The sequence below is a fragment of the Gavia stellata genome, chromosome 7, assembly GCF_030936135.1.
Source record: "Gavia stellata isolate bGavSte3 chromosome 7, bGavSte3.hap2, whole genome shotgun sequence".
NCBI lineage: Eukaryota > Metazoa > Chordata > Aves > Gaviiformes > Gaviidae > Gavia > Gavia stellata.
Window position 1 is genome coordinate 43,597,970 of NC_082600.1, and position 11,769 is coordinate 43,609,738.

The window sequence follows — 11,769 nt, forward strand, 5'->3', positions numbered from 1 at the left end:
ATGGCCAGCAACTCCAGCGCACTGCCTCGGGTGACTTTCCAGACGCCAGAGAAACCTGGGGAGGAATCATCGCATAGGAAACTGGGCAAGTTAACCATAAAGTACAACCGCAAAGACCTACAGCGCTGGCTGGACCTGGAGGAATGGATCAACACCCAGCTGCAGGAGCTGTACCAGTGCCGGGTGAGTAGCTGGGGCAAATCAGCCCCTCACTCGTCAGGTGAATGGGACTGGAGGCCCTGTGTGCTGGGACAGAAGTTTTCTTGCTCTGCCTTACTGGAAATAGCTGAATGCGACACTCCGGATAATGCTGCGTCTGTAGCTGCAGTCTGGACGCACTCCTGGCAGCAGAGGAAGAAAGAAATAAACCAAATGTGCTCAAATGCAGAGATCTTATGCCTTCATCTTCACAAATCCCCAGAGCTGTCTTCCTTGCCTGAGATTCCCTTTGCACCAGGAACAGTCCCTCCTAAATTCTTTCCGCCTGTCTGAGAGCTGTCCCACTGAGGAAGATCCCGGAGTGCCTAGCTCCAGCACCTGGATGGTACCAGTATTTACTTGAGCTGTTGCAGGGTACATGACGTTTTTTCTTCAGGGTTCTGTAACACTTAAGTTCCAGCACTGGCTGGGTACACTGAAATTTTAATCTGGTAGTATCGCTTCTATTCATATTTTGTGCTTAAATGGATGGCACTTCTACTGGGAGCTTTCAGAAGGGATAGTGCTTTTCCATGTTTGAGATAGATAATTCCTTTGGAGGGTGGTACAGGAAAAGGTGAAAGGATTTCCCACATTGTACATCGTGGTTTTAACCCATTTAAATAGCTTTACTAAGGGTTTTGCTTTTATCTGTAGGGCAATGGCTGATGCAGTAAGAGAACATAGCTTTCTTGACTCGCAACCCAGTGCATCTTCAACAGAGGACATAGATGGGTTTAACAAATTGTGTAAAACATGTTACATGTTTTACTGTATACCTAATTTACTTATTCATGTCCTGGATAGGGAGGGACTAAATGAATTGTCAAGCCCTTTCTGTCCTGTCTTCTGTATTCGCACACCAGCAAAGCAGTAAGCACATTTCTGAAAGGAAAAAAGAGCTGATGATTGCTTAGAGTCTTCCACTCTGAGCATCAGCAGTTTCAAATTGCAATCAACAGTGGAAGTGGACATGTTAGAACAGCTCAGGAAAGGCGATTTTTGTGCTATATGCCATGATGGTGCAGAGAAGCTTTTGCCTGCCCAGGCTGATTTTTCTGGGCCTGAGAGCTGTAGAATGATGTCAGCTCCACAGCTGAAGAGCTGAACTTCAGGAACTGTCTCTGAGGCTGTCTTTATTATTGTTGTTGTTGCTTATTATTATCATAGTTTTCTGTGTGTTTACTATTTGATATTTGTGGGAACGTACCAGGTTCTCATGCCATGTTGGGAGAGAATAATAGTTAATTTCTGATTTAATTTATGCCATATGCAAAGAACACGCAGCAGAAAACAAATATGGACAAAAAGGTCCTTCCTTCTGTCGCAAATGCGTGGCTCCTCTGAAAATGAGCATATTACTGCTCCTGTTCTGTTAATTAACATTCTTAGGCTTCCCAAACAATTTTATAGCTTTTTTAGTAAAAATGACAAAGGCTAAAAGCTCATAATCTCTTCAAGACTTAATTGTGAATTTCCAGTTGTTTTCTAGTTTATAAAATGGTAGTAATAAATTCTCAGCTGTATCTTAGGCCTCTTGATAATGCATTATGAAACATGACAGAGCGGGCACAGGAGCAGATGCTAGCACTAGACCTAGTCAGGCAGGCAAAGCTCAGCGTGTCTGCCAAGTGCTCGAGGGGTGGTCCTGGTTGGCACTTGCCAACCATGCCTGTGCTGGCATTTAAGGGACTGTCCCTGGGGCTGGTAGCTCACTTCAGCAAGCCCTTAGCCTGGCTGTTGAGATTTGCCGGAGATAAGCAAGGAGAATGGCTGCTGCTTTGAGTAACAGAACAACTTGGCCTTTGCGGAATTATTTCAGTTTTAAAGAGAAGGTTTGGGCTTGGGTTTTTTTTGAGATAGAAGAAATATTTGGTACCACCAGAACATGACTCAAGATGAGGCTCCCTGTGTGCTACTCTTTCTTGCCCTAGTCTACAGATGTATACTTGTAAAGGTGTTAGAAAAACAAGTCAGGTTATGTTATCACTTCTGGTTTTCTGAGAATTAGGAGATGTTTGCTGTCATCAGAGTAGCTGCCCAAAGGGGATATTTTTTTTTTCCCTACTACAAAATCCCAGCAGGCACAAGTGAGAAATCCAGCCATGCCCTTACAGGAAGAGATTGCCAGTGGATTGCCTTTGCTAGCACCTCTCCAGCACAACAGGTTTCCCAACTTCCTGGTGTATTCGGGCCAACCTAAGAGACTTGCTACCGGGAACTCCATAACATGATGCTGTGCCAGGTCAGAGACTGTTAATAGGGTACAACAGGGGGTTACATCGGATCTTTTCAGATAAATACATGTGCCACAGTAAATTACTTGTAATCACGCAGGTGTCAGCATGTCCTCCTGCTCTCCTCTGTGCATTCTGGCAAGACTATTTAGTTAGCTCTGCTAGTCTAGGCTTCTGTCGACTTCCATTACACACTCTGTCAGCTTCTTCCTTTGCTCCACCTGCCCTTGGCAGTGCAATGTTCCTCACTGTCTTCCAGAAACCCGTGTGACAGAATAAACAGCATTGCAGATTCAAACGCCAGCAAGGTTAGTTCAAACATCACCTCCCAATACAGACAATCTGAGTGCTATGCTACTTACTGTCCTGAGGCTTTTTGCAACAAAACTAAGACTCAGGAGACAATTTTGACTTTCAAGATGATTCCCTGCACGTGGAAGTCAGAACACCATCCATACTAGGACCAGAAAGGCATAGGGAGTTCCTACCCTGTCTCACCCTCCTGGCCCATTTAGCTTCTTAGCCAGAGACAAAGTCAGGCTGGATCAACACCTGTCTAAACAGTCACATGGAAAATAGTACTTCTAAGAAATGCTGTGCATGTCACAATACAATATATTTAACTCTAGTTTATTACTTATTGTCAAGTCAGCTGCGTAACAAAGCTGAACAAAGGTTTTCTACTTAGTCTCTCGGCTTGGTATCGGAGACTGCTCGGAACAAGTTTATTTTTTTCCCCGTAAGTATTGCCTTTATTGTTTAATGTTTTACATACACATCCATAAATGCTACCCAGCAATCAGGTACTGCGCTGTTTACTCAGTATCCTTATTCTGCTGATTACTATGTTAAAATAACACTAGTGTTGTGTTGTGAAAGATTCATTTTGCAAATACATTGGAAACCACAGCCTGCTTTCCTTACAGTCTTGTAGACATGTGAAACTAAAATGCGTCTGTGATCAAGTTTATGTATGTTTCCAGCTAACACCCCCGTGCATTACAAGATTATTACTCCAATCACCAGAACTTGGGGTCTCTTTTACTTTAAAGGAGGCTATTATATCCCTCCCATGTCTGTTGGAGAAAGCTGGTGAAATAGTTAGGCCTTTCAAAAGCGTAATTGTTTTTCTGTTACTGCAAAAAGCCTTAGTATAAATACCAACTAGGTGAATATATTTAGCCTAAAATCTCCTTGTATTAGTTGTGCCTGTCTGAGATTAAGCCCGCTGGATATCTCTTTGGTGAATGTTCGTGCACACTCTTCTCACGAGGGCTGTCCCAGGCTGGCTTACATTGCATCGCAGTTGGCAATTGCAGTTGGATATTTTTGAAAGGGTCTTCCCATGATGGACGATGATCCCTGAGCAGTGGTATCAAGTGTTGAGGTGGGAAAAGATGAAGAATGCGTACATCGGGATTGTGGCTGTAGCAGACACCACAGAGGGGCTGGAATCCGTGCCCTCTTTGCAAGAACCTCCTTATTTTGGGACAATTTATACCTTGACCTCAACTTTGCAGCATAGTTTTATTGTAACTGTTCCTTCTCAGCTGCTCAGTTCTTTAAAGATGGCCTCTAGAATTCTCACAAGTTTGAAGGTTTATTAACTGAGTGGTGTGTTTTTTTTTTTTCTTTTTAGCTAAGAGAGGAAACAGAAGCAGCAGCTCCTGAACCACAAATTGATCTTGAAGATCTCCTGGAGGTCCCTAATGAAGAACAGAAATTAAAACTACAGGTCATATAGAGGGACTTGGTGACTTCAAGCTAGGGACTTCCTTCATCATAAAGAGAAGTAGCGGTGTGGGGGGTACAGAATATGCGTATACAGTGTTGCATGATGCTTCTTTGTGTCTTAGCCTGTCAAATGTAGTAAGATTGTATACCCTTTTTGTAGGAAGAGGAGAATAGGTCAACTCATAAAATACTAAAATGACTCCTCCTTGGTTTTTAGGAAATCCTCCATGAGTGCTCCAGCCCAACAGAGGTGAGTGAAGCACCATCAGTATTTATATGTTATACTGTGCTGTAACAGGGTGTCTTTGTTGCTGCTTGGCTGAATAGCCAAGATATTACTGTGCCTAACATGACGCTGCAGATTTGTTTAATTCGCAATGGGAGGTGTTTGCCACTTTATTCTGCTGTGTTAGAAAAATACATGTAAATCTACATGGGTGAGCTGAAGGCAGAGCAGTGGAGCAAATAAGGAATTATACTTTACAACCAAAGAAAGTTCATTCCATGTTTTGGACATCCTAAGCTGACCAGGCTGAGTTGCTATTTGGTCTTCAGTGTAAAAAAGCCATAGACAGTGATACAGCTCACATAACCATCTTCCATGCTGTTAACTAAATGCATTCTTAGCTTAAACCACTCTAGTGTTTTGAGCGACAAGATGGCCCTCAGATTGGACTGGACAGATAATTGTTGAGCAGTAGCCATGTAAGTTAGTTTTACATGTGTTGGGTTTTTTTTTTCCCCATGTGAATGTTACAAGTACTGGTTTTGAGTTAGAGAGTTAAAGAAATCCCACAAGCTGTCACAATGTCCAAAGGAGTGGAGCCCAATACTTTGCAGCGTAGTGCATGCACCACTCAGCAATCGCCTTCACTGCACTGCATGCTGGTGCGAAATGGGGTCCCCTATCACTGTTTCAGTGACATGCATTGCATGTGAACATTGTGCTGGACATCATTCATCAGTCTCCTCATCTTGTCGAGCCTATGTAGCTGTACAGTGATGAACATACATAAAGAAAATAAGGTGGATGCACAACCATTGTTGAAATTAAGCTCAGTTGTAGCAATCATTACAGATAGCGTCTGAGCAGGGGTTCAGCAGACAAGGCTGGCAATAGGGAAATAGTTTTCAGAGTGTCTGAATTTCAGATCTTAGGCAAGAAGGCCACATTCCCAGAGAGATAACTGAAAAGAGTTTGCTCTACAGATTCATGAGCCATGAAAGTGTCTTGCAGACAGCATGGTACATGCTAACTACAAATAGATAACTGCTGCCCCATTGGAAAAAAATATGTACTTTCACCCTGATCTTGAATCCAGTCCCCTTGAAAGATCACAGCAGCCTATTTGCAGAAAGCAGACAGAGGAAACAAACTGGTTTCCTCTGAAGGGATGTGAAAAGATGTGTATGATCCTAGGCATTTACTTCCAGAGCATGCTGTGGCAGGCAACCTCTGATCACCCAAGTGAGGAAGCTGGGCTTCCACATAGCATCAATGATATCAAGCTGCAATACTTCCAGTGACCTTGCCTAATGACAAGGACATGTAGCTATCTCTTTGGGTGAAGAAAGGCTGCATGCTCCTTTACGGTGATGTTACTTGTCATGCAGAGGGTAAAGTTTGCACTAGTCACATTGGCTTGTGCTTGGAATAACCAGATGGTCCAGTTTAGTTCATAGTCCTTGGCTGTGTCAGCAAAGTAGTTGGGGTTTATCTCCATTAGCTGCTCATCTATCTGCTCTGCCTGTCCTCAACCCCTGCTCCAGGTTATCATTAGTCCTACCTGTGTTTTGCTCCACCTCTTCTCTGCCAGCCACTTCCTTGTAGAATTGGCACTGCTCCGAGATGGTTTGCAATCCGCAAGATGGAGCTTTACAGGTTCAACAAGAGGGACAGCTTGCTTTGCCCTAGATTGGGAGGGCAGCAGAAGTGGGCAGGAGGTTATGGTGGCAACAGGAAGCACTGGAACCTAACAGAGGACAACAGCATCCTGAGGTCAACTCAAGGTGGAAAAAGCAGGTATCTGGGATGAAGAGGGGCAGGCTAGCTCCTGGGGAGAAAGTAAACATAGCTGCTCCAGAGGGACACAGGGGAAGGGACATAGAGGGGCTTTTAGACCCTTCTCATCCATCAAAAGGTCTCCTTTCCTAAGCTGAAAGATGGGTTTGCTCAATACATGTTAAAGTTCTGGTTTCTGCTCAACATGAAGGCGAATGTGGGAATAATGCAAGCGCCATAGCACTCTTTGGGCTGGCGAGCACTGGAATTAACATGACATCCTTCTTCAACCAATTCTCATTGTAGGACTTCATTACGGAATTGCTTAGTCGATTGAAAGGTCTCCGGAGAATCACCAATCCTCAGAAGAAATGACCTTACTCACATGGAACACCCAGCTTTGGTCACAAGGGAATGTGTATCTTCCCCACAAGAGCCAGGATCAGCAACATCACTTCAGAATACGTTTAGGACCTGCTGTTACTGAGAAACATCATCAAGTTTATGAACTTTGTACCAGTGGTGTGAAGTCTCCTCTCCTTCCAGATCTACACATAGAGCAGGGAGCTAGATTGTACGTTTTCCCCGATTCTTAAAGGGCATGTTAACCTGGGGAACAGGACAAGATGTCCTTCCTTTAGTTTCTTCTAAGAATTTCCATGCTGGCTGAGGAGCACTGAATACAATTCTCAGGAGCTCATCAAGACTTCTTTCTTTCTGTCCACTGCAAGGAAAACAAGGCAATGGTTATCACTCATTCATCAACATGGAAAATCAGTTACTGTTAAGCTGCACCCTGTTTCAGTCTGGCTGGGACTCAGCTGTGATCTCCTGCCTGTTACTGCTGTACCTCACTCGACAGCATTGCACTTACTTTGTAAGTCTTATTAAGCCTCTGTTATTCATGAAGGTTGGACAGAAAATATACAGTAGGATGGAAGGAAAATGTTTGAGTGCACCTGGTCATCTTAAGGGGCAATTAGTGAAACAGCTGCTAAGGCTAATGGAAGAGGGATTGTTTTTCCTTTTTGTGGAATTTAGGACTTAATGATTTAGAAGTGTCTTCTAAAGGAGCAAGGTCTGGGAATGATTTTTCTCAGAATTTAAAAATATGTTGTAAAGATGCTTATTTTGTATATTAAAAGAGAGAAAACAGCCATGCACTGCTTGCTTTTGTTCTCTTTTTAGACACTAAAGAAAAACTGACGTGAAAAAATACTTGCTCCCAACTTCCCTGCAGGGAGCATCTCAGAGTTGAGTTTCTTGCAGACAGGTAGGTCTCACGAATGAGAAGTGAAGTAGGAGACATTCTCTTGCAGCACAAACTCTTCTGGCTACAACTAATGTGTGCCTGGAAAAATACAGAGGAAACTACATCCAGCCTCTCAGCAAGTCAGTAACTTGACACATGCGGCTAGGAAATAAGACAGCAAATGGAGGCTGATTGCTTAGGCAAAGCAGACTCTCACATTATGTCCTGTCCTTATGCTCCCATGCCTGCCACTTAAACACAAGAGATGAGCTGCTGAGTCAAATTGAGGGGCTCCTACGTACAGTATGTTCAAGGCTAGCTTTTGAGTGTATGCTTTGTCAGACAGGGACAGAAGGGGCCAACTCTGGAATAAAAGGGACATGCACGTTAGCTAACAAAGACAAACAAGAACTCAGGCTGGACCAGTAATATCTTAAATACATTAGTCTTTTCATCTTTATCAGTAACAGGGTGACAACTATTACCTTTTGCTTCCCTCTTCTTTTCCAGCAGAAGTGTCAGTGAGCAAGCTGTGGGCTGTGCACATCTCTGAGAGGACAAAATCCAAGCTGCAGTAGCAGCTGTGATGTAAAGGCTTGCTTCCCTTCACATGCTGTTCTTCTACGCAACAGCCTCCTGGAAGTTAGCAAGCCATGCAGCTCATACCTTGTCCTAAGGCTGCTCCAAGGGGCTGTAAGCCTCACCCATGGGGTTGGAGAAATAGTCTTTCTTTAACGGGTCCATATATATCCATGGTTGCCCTAGGGCTATGCCATTTTTGGCTTAGTAAGGGGCTAATAGGACATGCCTGCTCTCCTGAAATCTCAACTTTTAAAGTAAAATAACAACAACAAAATTAAATCCAGAGCTGCACTGGTTGTACATCTGGCATTGCTCATGGATTGACACCTGTTAAGACTCATGTATCAATCACACCCCTTGAGAAAAGAGAGCAGCACACTGACAAAGAGCTCTGAGCACTGTTAAAAACACAGATTAGGTTCAAAGAGAAGTTCATGTGGAAGATCTAGGGGGACAGGCCATGAGCTGAGTGTCCTAAACTAGAGCTGTAATTAGCTGCAGCACAGTAGTGCACAGGAGTCCAGATTAATTACATACCTTGCCACGAGGCTTTGTTTTATTTTGCTGAGCTGTGACAGCACAAAGACCCGAGATGCCTCCCCTCTGACCCAAGAGAGATACTTACTTTTTTTCCACCCTGGGCATTGTTCTGTATTCCATCAATATGGAGTGATGCAAAGATAATTTTTGTCTATGCTTTAAGGCAGACATTGTTAGACCCCCAGAAAAAGCAGATTCTTGAAATTCTGCTTGACAGAAGTTGTCTTTGTGCTTATTCTGCAAGTAGCAGAAAAAGAGTAAGCTGCAGCCCTGATGATGTGCAGTTGGTTCTGATACATAAGGATATCGCTGCCACATGAGAGCGCTTCAAATGAGCACAGTGTGGTCATGGGGAACAAAGCAAGATGTGGCCAGTGCTAGATGATTTCTCAGCTCACTAGTGCAAACTGAGCAACTTTTTGTTTAGTTCTTGAGCAGTAAATCATACTTGCTTTTATTTACTTTTTGACTAGACCATAAGGATAGACTAAATCAAATCTATTTATTTTTTTCCAAACTGCTTCCCACTAACTTTGTTTCTCAGCACCATCACTAGCGTAAGGCTGTAATGTTTGGTATGCAGATACTGTGCAAGAATGTTTCTTTAAAGGAACTTTGCCCTCTTGATTATATCAAGATAACTCAGAATGTATGAAAGTTCATGTGTTTTTCTAATGGGAGGTTTATGAAGGTCCATAAAATAACCTTTAATGCAATTTTCCCTTAGTTATGATCAATACTTACATTGCCTTTAAAAATATTCTGGCTGCTCCCTTTGGACACATGACCATGTTACAGCACTTAAGATTTAACGTGTATGCTTGTGAACCACAGCAAATGCAAGTTAATGCAGTTTAACTAAGCTGAGACCTCTCTTTGTAAGCTAATCCGAGTTCAATCTTGTATGATTATTATTTTCAATTCTCGTTGGGGTGGTGCCTACATTTGATAGTTCACATACAAAACATTCCAAGAGGGAAAGAAAATCTTCTTGTGCCCTCACGGCATGCTACAAAGAAGCTGATTCTCTTTCTTGAAGACACCAAGCTCTCTTCAGTCCTTGAATGGCTATGACTGAAGTTGATCTGGCCTCTCAGGAACTGATTGTTTACCAGTATCTTTACTTGTTTACCAGCACCTTTTTACAGACAAGGACAGGGAGTAAGCAACACAGCTAAAAGTGCACTGCCCACTTACTTAAAGGTCATGCAGCATTCCTCTTTCACAATGATGGATTCAGCTAGGTTTGCTTCCTGCAGACAGGTGATCTAGATACCCCTTCTACCCCTCCTACCTGGAGGTCACTGAGGCAACAGCTACAGTGGGAATGGCTTTTCAGGGGAAAGTGATTGGGCTGCTACTAAAACGGCCAATTACACACAGAAAGCTCAGCAGCCACAAAAACGTCCATTAGTGGTGCAAGGAAAGCATCAGCATGTGTGTGTATGACTGAATAGACTCTTCCATGTATGACTAAGTTCTATTTCAGGTATTGGGTTGGGTGCATTTCTAGATTCCTTGGGATGACCCCACAGAAACCAATCTGGGAAACTAAATAAACTGCTTCCAGTTTAGAAGCTGTAACCTGCTCCTTTACTACCGATGTGAACAGGGCAGGGCTTACAAGACACAGGCTGCCTAACTGCACAAGGAGCTCAAAGTTTGGTTGTGGCTGATGAAGCATTCAAAATGTTGCAAGTAATACACCAGCTCATACTAAGATATTAAAAAAAAAAAGTAGCTGTAAAGCAAGAATTAAAATGTTTACTAACTGCTTGGAAAGGACACAGGAGCCCAAAGGAGTGGATCAGTCTTAGAAGAGATAAGAACAGGTATTTGTATCTTCTCCTGTACATGCAAAACACAAAGGATTTAACTTAAGACAGAATTGGGCTGTCTTGCTATCAGCGTAATTATCCGGGTCAAATAGCAATGAAAAAGTGTCATTCCTATAATAACACAAAGCTAGAACAGCATTCTGTTTTAATTTTTAAGACTGCAAAGCTCCTCAAGGCAGTAACTACTTATATTTTGTGTAACATGGGGCTCATTGTGAGTTCTCAACAACTCAAGTAGTTTTCCTATCTACCTGTCCCAAAGAGACAGGCACTGGTGAAGCAAGGACTGCCAGGAGAAAGAAGATCCTCCACAAGAGTCAGGTTTTGCCACCCCTTACTAACAAAGGGTTTTGATGGCACTGCCAGATACACTTGCACTTTTTATAGTGTGTTAACCTGCAGTATTGCTAGTCTACATTGTCTGATACAAGTTTCTGTTGAAGGGCCTGATCCAGTCCAGCATGTTAGCACAAACCCATCTTCAGCAGTAGTTTAATTTATTTGCTGTGCTCTGACCAGGGGTGGCTGAGGTACAGGCAAACATTGTTTCGTCAACTCCCCTACAGAGGCAGTGACCTTAAGCACAGGGGCAGGGCAGACAGCTGGGAGCGGCAGTGTCAAACCAGACAGGCAAGATTCATTGGAAACTCCCTGTCAGAGGCAAATCCTTGATTTTTTTGCCATTGGAATTTGTAAGCCTTAGAGAGCTGTCTCAGAAGTCACATTATAGCCCTGGGAAGAGCTCACCCTCATGGGACATTAGAGACAATTTAGAGCAAGTTTAGTCAGGTATTTGAAGCAATTCTGGGTGCTTTGGTCACTGGCAAGTGCCCCTTGCATCTGGACTGTCTCCAGGGAGGGATAAGAGCATATTAAACTGAGCTTCTCTCATACCCAGATAAAGAGCATCATACAGGTAATATCTTTATCCTACCAGGGGACCAAATAATAAACAGAGCCAAACCCCGCTTTCAGACTAATACACAGCTCTTCCAGACTAACATGCTGCTCTTCCAGACCACATGGAACCTCGGCGCAGCTGTTGCAGATCACAGCACTGTGCATCAGTAGCAGATTACCTTTACAAAGCATCCTTCATTTCAAGTACGTGAGCAACACTGCCCATCAAGGCAGAACAGCCCCTGCACCTTTTCCAGCCACACCACAGAAACATTTTTGATGACTTCATGATCCTTCATTTCTTTACCTAAGCAACTTGACACTAGGACTAAGATACCATTACAAGAGGGCAAAGTTTTGCAAAGGGCTATCAGGCATTTCCAGGAGAGACACTAACCACAGGCCTCCGTAAATAGTTTTTATTACGCTTTGGAAGTTCTCGTCACACACATGATAACAACGTAGACAGTTTTCTTAGTGCAAAGT

At 43.2% G+C, this 11,769-nt stretch overlaps 1 protein-coding gene across 1 annotated transcript; it reads left to right on the forward strand.

The window, feature by feature from the left end:
* Positions 1 to 6,546, forward strand: PPP1R14D (protein phosphatase 1 regulatory inhibitor subunit 14D). Its single transcript, XM_009821669.2, has 4 exons — positions 1 to 183; positions 4,075 to 4,170; positions 4,387 to 4,419; positions 6,478 to 6,546. Exons 1-4 carry the CDS (start codon positions 1 to 3, stop codon positions 6,544 to 6,546), a joined length of 381 nt encoding a protein of 126 aa, XP_009819971.1.
* Positions 6,547 to 11,769: the final 5,223 nt, after the last annotated feature.

Coding starts and splice junctions, on each gene's coding strand:
- PPP1R14D (XM_009821669.2), top strand. CDS start 1: ATGGCCAGCAACTCCAGCGCACTGCCTCGGGTGACTTTCCAGACGCCA. Junction 184..4,074: donor AGGAGCTGTACCAGTGCCGG/GTGAGTAGCTGG, acceptor TTTTCTTTTTAG/CTAAGAGAGGAAACAGAAGC. Junction 4,420..6,477: donor AGTGCTCCAGCCCAACAGAG/GTGAGTGAAGCA, acceptor TTCTCATTGTAG/GACTTCATTACGGAATTGCT.